At 49.0% G+C, this 5,812-nt stretch overlaps 1 protein-coding gene and 1 non-coding gene across 2 annotated transcripts; both read left to right on the plus strand.

Moving 5' to 3' along the window:
• Positions 1-210: 210 nt before the first annotated feature.
• Positions 211-283, plus strand: Trnak-cuu (transfer RNA lysine (anticodon CUU)). Its single transcript has one exon. It is a non-coding gene; the product is annotated as a tRNA-Lys (tRNA).
• Positions 284-3,597: 3,314 nt separating this feature from the next.
• LOC119444627 (ubiquitin-conjugating enzyme E2 Z) lies at positions 3,598-4,089 on the plus strand. The gene has a single exon (XM_037708998.1). It carries the CDS (start codon positions 3,598-3,600, stop codon positions 4,087-4,089), a length of 492 nt encoding a protein of 163 aa, XP_037564926.1.
• The last annotated feature ends 1,723 nt before the right edge of the window (positions 4,090-5,812 follow it).

The following is a 5,812-nucleotide window of genomic DNA, read 5'->3' on the forward strand; positions in this document are numbered from 1 at the left end:
CGTTGCCACGCTCTCGACGTTTAGCTCGGGGTACGACTCTTGAAACTCGCCTATTATTGTTAGGGACAACGACCTGAGCCACGTGCTCGGAAATCTTCAGGACGCGGAGTAGGGTAGAAAATGGAAGACCAAGTCTGATCGCACTTGCAACCAACCACACATAACTTACACCCAGAGATTAGACGTTATTCACACAACGAATGCCCCATCGCCCGGCTAGCTCAGTCGGTAGAGCATGAGACTCTTAATCTCAGGGTCGTGGGTTCGAGCCCCACGTTGGGCGTCTATTTTTGCTTGATTTCTGTCTTTTTTTCTTTAAACATGTTTTATGAAAAAGTGCGTCATTGGACAGAGACTTCGTTGGTATTCTGTTTGTAGCGCTTAGACCCGCTTGCAGTTACGTCGTGTATTTGTTTCATTTGTTCTGGTCAGTTATGGTCCAGCGTTTTCGTATGTTCCAAAAAGTCGGCGTGCTTTTTTCTGGTTTTTTTATTTTTACCAGAAATTATTTTTTTTTTCTTGTGAATATGTTTTTTCCAGACGAATTTTTGTCCGGCTGTTTTCCGTGGATAACTTTCCGCGTAAACTATCTTGCAGTGCCCCGCCTATCCCTCCTTTCCTTTTCTCAACTTTCTTTTCTAGCGTTAGCTACACTGGCCTAGCCAAGCCCGTTTCGCGCGGCACATCAAGAGCCGTGCTGCGCATGCGCAAGGATCAGTGATGTCACACGGCTTGCGCACCGGAGCCACCGGAGCCGGCACCTCTCGCGCACTCCGCCACCGCCGCGCGCGACTCACCGCCGCCGGTCTGCGCATTCCAGAGGAGTGACGTCGTAGCCGTGGTAGACGCACTGGCGCCGGCGCGCGCTCGCTGTGCAGTCGCCGTCTGACACTGCGCTGGAGCCGCTGCGCTTCTGACTGGCGTTTGCCAGTGTGGTATAGCCATGGAGAAGGAGAGCGCAAATGCTGCTCAACAGCGCAGAAGAACGGAGAAGCTTGACTCATCGGATCCCGAAGTAGTTGCCTGGCAATTAGCGGTTGAGCGTAGGAGGAATGAACAGAAGAAGGCTAAACGTGCTGCGGAGACACTGGAGCAAAGGGACGAACGTCTAGCAAAGCGGCGTCGCCAGGAGGCTGAGCGACGTGCCCGACCACCCCTGCAGCAACAACAAAACGCCGTCGATGACGTCAAGGCTCGCCGATCGACTGAATATACTGTGAAACTCAGCGAAAGCGCCAGTGCGACTCGGACCTTCAGCTGAACCTTTGCTAACGCTACGTATATCCTCGAATAGCCGAGCTAAGCCACTGCAACTATTTTTTTTGTGTGTGTTATCCATCCTGAGAAATTTCGCGGACCATCCAGGAAAACAAAACGCCCGTACAAAATATAACGTTTATTATTTTCTTATACTCGCTCATCGCACTTAATTCTACATTGGAATGCGCTAGGCTGTTCTTCTGCAATGTGAAGTTTGCCCACAGCTTATTTTAAACTATCCGAAGTCATGCACCAGGAACTATGATACAAACTGGCGCAAAGAAACGATTTTGACGGCTTTTTCTTTATCTACAATAAATGAACAAGTTGTCAATTGTCGCGCAGTCATAAATGTGTAGGTTTATTTGCAAAACTCTCCTGATAGCACAAAACACTTCAAAAGTTTCATCCTCCTAAATATGGAACGAAACATCTACAAAAAACGTTGCATTGTGCTTTACAAGGCATTAGGCAATGACGATTTAGGATGCTAACAAACATGAATAATCTGTGTAAAGGTTCTCGCGCTTACATCCTGCCCTCAATTCTTTTGACCAGCGCTGAATGCTAGAAGCATAGCTGGTAGACGGCGCAATGCCATGCACCGCAAAAGGCCAAAGCAACTATCGAAGGCACTCATTGATCGTGGAACTTATGACTGTATACTCGATTTGATCGCCCCCCGCCCACCTTAAGCAGGCATGCAAGCAGGGGCCATGACTTGGGTGCCTCAATGCGCCCCTCTTCCCCCGGATCATCGAGGCACCCTAGGCCGTGGTCTGCTCCCAAAATACAAACATGCTCGTGCATTTAGAGTCAGGTGCGCGTTAAAGAACCTCAAGCGGCCAAGCTTAATTATCATTAATCTCACTTAACTGACCATCGAAAAAATATAACGCAAGCCAAGCCGACTCGAATAAGACATCGTATTCGTACACGACGTTTGTCGTCACCCGGCTAGCTCGTCACAAAGGCGGCAGGGAATTGACGAAACGAAAATATTTTATTTCCGAAGCCATGCTCCAGCAGGCAAAGTTGCAGTGTGTAATTTGTAACGCGTATGATACCACTGAACACTGTTTTATTGATTGTGAAGAAGCCATGTTATTCTGGGATGTCCTTCCGTGAAATATGCAAAATATGTTGATCTAAATTCTCACAGCATCCGATATCTTGTGATATCTTGTTATCGTTCGATATGCTTTTACAGATAAGCCTGTATAGCCTATGGAAAACTCGTATGCAAGACCGAAATGTACAAAGAACAATTGCCTCAAGTTCGCATTTCGCTCAAATGATTACGCCCTTAAAGGTCATTTACGATAAAAAAAATGTCAGTCGGATTGGTAGGCACTTTCGATTAGGTGACTTATTCTTTGAAGTTTTTGTTGTGATGCTTTGTGCGATGTTTTCTTTGTATATATACCTATTGCTCGTTGATCTGTGAATGGTTATATGACCACAAACGTAAGTCTAATACCAGTGCATTTTCAAATGCAGTGCATCTAATGCTAGCGTGCGTCTTTTGTTTTTCACGTCTCGTTAATCTTTCGCGGAACTTGCATCTAAACAACTGGCATTTCTTCCGAAGCTTCCCAATTTGTGCCGCAACACAATGAACTCATATCGCTACCGACACCATTGCGAGATTTTTCGGGATCGTTTGGCATGTCTCCCATAGGCGCAAGAGATCGACGCGATAGTGAATGCAGAAGGCAAAGTGAAGCAGCTGGCTGCTAGAGTTGGAAAGCAATCAACATTTATCGTTTCTTTATCCCGCGTTGTGCTATGCAAGCTTTAGTTTGTTATAATCCTAATAAAAACACACGTGAAGCCGCGTGCCTCTTGGCCAATCCACCGTATAGTGGGTATGAGCCAGTGTTTGGACATAACAACAAGAATCAACATCAACAAGATCAGCGCTCCGCCATCGGACGGGCACACCGTGGACTGGCCTCGCTTCGAAAAAATCGCCGGTTTTCTTCGTCCGTTTCCAGAAACCTCTTCATTATGCTGCAGACGAAGGAGCTCAACGTGTGGGACCCGTTGAAGTACCTTGAAGAGGAGCCGACCCCGGTTTGCCTGGAAAGGCTGAAGAGGGGCATTTTCGACTTCGTCGCGAAGCCACCGCCGAGGCTATTCATCGTGCCCGAGGAAAGTGACATCACCCGGATCCACGTACTAATGCAAGGCGCGCCGGGTTCCCCGTACGAAGGTGGCGCCTTCCAGTTTTTCTTCAAGTGCCCGCCGGACTACCCGGTGAACCCGCCCCGAGTACGGTTCCTGACCACGGACGAGGGCCGAGTTTGATTTCACGTGCATCGCTGCACCACCGGCATGGTGTGCCTCAGCACCCTGGGCACGGTGAACGCCGGACCAGGTTGGGACCCCGCCCAGTCGCTCTCTAGCACGCTCCTCTCCATACAGGAGCTGTTGGGTCAGCGCCCGCTTTACGAGTTCGTACGGGAAGCGAGGGTAGGCGACGCCGCGAACTACGACATCTTCATCCAGCACGAGACGATCCGGGTGGCCGTGTGCGACCAAGTCGACGCGGCTCTCAGGGAGGATGCCCAGTGCCCGCCGACCTTTCGGAAGGTCATACTCGCGTCGTTCCTCGAGTTATACGGAAAGTACGAGAGCGCTGTCAAGGCGCGGCTTCATCAGACGGGCCGGCAATTATGGGACCCGCTCGGTTACAAGTACACGAGCGCGCAGTACGAAACGCTGCTGATGCGACTGCGGAGCCTCAAGGACAAGGTGAAGGAGAAGCAGGAGGCCGAAACTGCTGCGGCTGCCTGTGTTGCATCAGCAGCGGTCGTTTACCAGTAGAGTCAAAGCCAGTATAATGGTCCTTGAACAGTTTAATCTGTGACACGTCCGACAGACCCGTCGAAGTTTGAACGAAACTGTTTCAATGAGATTATTGGAAATTTTGCGTACTGGAACTCATGAGCTGCGGCAGTGTGAAAGGGGGAGCCTGCTACTATTGAAATAAACGAATGAGAAATGACTGACAATGCGCTCATTTTGCTGGAGCTTGTCATCGGTGCACATATATATTCTTCACATATATATTACCCAGAAATATGAGCGGCCAGATACTGACCCAGCAGCAGCCACGCCAAAACCAGGGGACGTAGACAAAGTACATTTAGATACTTTGATTTAGTGGTATTAACACAAGAGCGTTAAGGGTCCCGTGTCACATAAAATCCGGTGTCGGCGTGGGCGGAGTTGTCCGTCAGTAACGCCCTCCGCGTGGCACATAGGCGATAGTGAACTAATTGAATTTCTCAAAGTAAAATGCGTCAGAAAATTCGCAAAGTACTACTTAAGCACGAGGTCGCGGGATCGAATCCCGGCTACTGCCGCCGCATTTCGATGGGGGCGAGATGCGAAAACACCCGTGTATTTAGATTTAGGTGCACGTTAAAGAACCCCGGGTGGTCCTAATTTTCCGGCGTCCCCCAGTACGGCGTGCCTCATAATCATATATATCATTGTTTTGGCACGTAAAGCCCCATAATTTAATTTTTAGTTGCCAATCGCTTCTTCACCAGCCTGCTTTCCCCCACTTTTGCATTGAAGTCGCCCATGACTACAACTGAGCTTGGACATTTATCATCGCTAATTCAACATCTTCATAAAACTGTTCTATTTCTTCATCATCGTCAGGCTTGTACTACTTTCATTCTATACTTCCTATTCAGCTTGATTACGACGACTGCTATCAATACTGTAGAATTCATCAATGTCGCCCGCAATGTTCTTATGGATTAGAGATCCTACCCCGCATTCTCTCTTATCTGGAAGACTTCTGTAGCAGAGGACATGTCCGTTATTCAACACTGTAAAAGGCTCACCTGTTTTTCTAACCTCGCTAGGGCCAATAATGCCCCGGCAATGCCTGATAATTTCTCAAGCAGCCCTGCTAAGCTAGCCTCACTAATTCATTGCAGGAGTCATGAGGGAGGTAGTGGCCGAATACTGCACCAGGGAGGCCAATTCCAGTTCTGGGGAGGGAGTGCCTTTGTTGAAGCTTAGTGGGCCTACCTAATTTGGTTGCACCTTGACTAGTATAGCCCCACTACCTCTCGGCATTTTTTTCCCTTTTTTTCCGGTGGCAGGCGCCCCTCTATGCCTGAGAATGTTGTGGATAGGAGGAGGATTCGAAGTTACCACCTTCAGATTAGAAGCCCGGTGTTCTACCTCTGCTCCACGCCACCGCCTTAGTGCTCTGACTCAGTGGTTCTCAAATGGGGGTCCACGAAGCGATTTTTGGGGGTCCATGCAGCGCCTCCTCTACTCTGAGATGCCTGGCACGTCGGCCGCGCTCCTATTGTTCGTCCCGGACCGCTCTGTTTCTCCGGCTTTCCACGAGGTGGCGCTAACTTCTGACACTACGCACCGCTTGCTGTCACTGCTCCAGTCCCTCTCCGAAGGTTTGCAGCGCTGAACTGTGAAAAAATTTTGTGCTTCAAGATTTGCAAAGCTCAGCAGAGTGAAATTATGTAGTTTTGAAGACGAAACGAGAAAGTAAATGAAGTAAAAT

This window comes from Dermacentor silvarum, chromosome 3 (assembly GCF_013339745.2).
Source record: "Dermacentor silvarum isolate Dsil-2018 chromosome 3, BIME_Dsil_1.4, whole genome shotgun sequence".
NCBI classification, from domain to species: Eukaryota; Metazoa; Arthropoda; class Arachnida; order Ixodida; family Ixodidae; genus Dermacentor; species Dermacentor silvarum.

Excerpts from the sequence above, each read along its gene's own strand:
- LOC119444627 (XM_037708998.1), top strand. The coding sequence starts at position 3,598 with ATGGTGTGCCTCAGCACCCTGGGCACGGTGAACGCCGGACCAGGTTGG.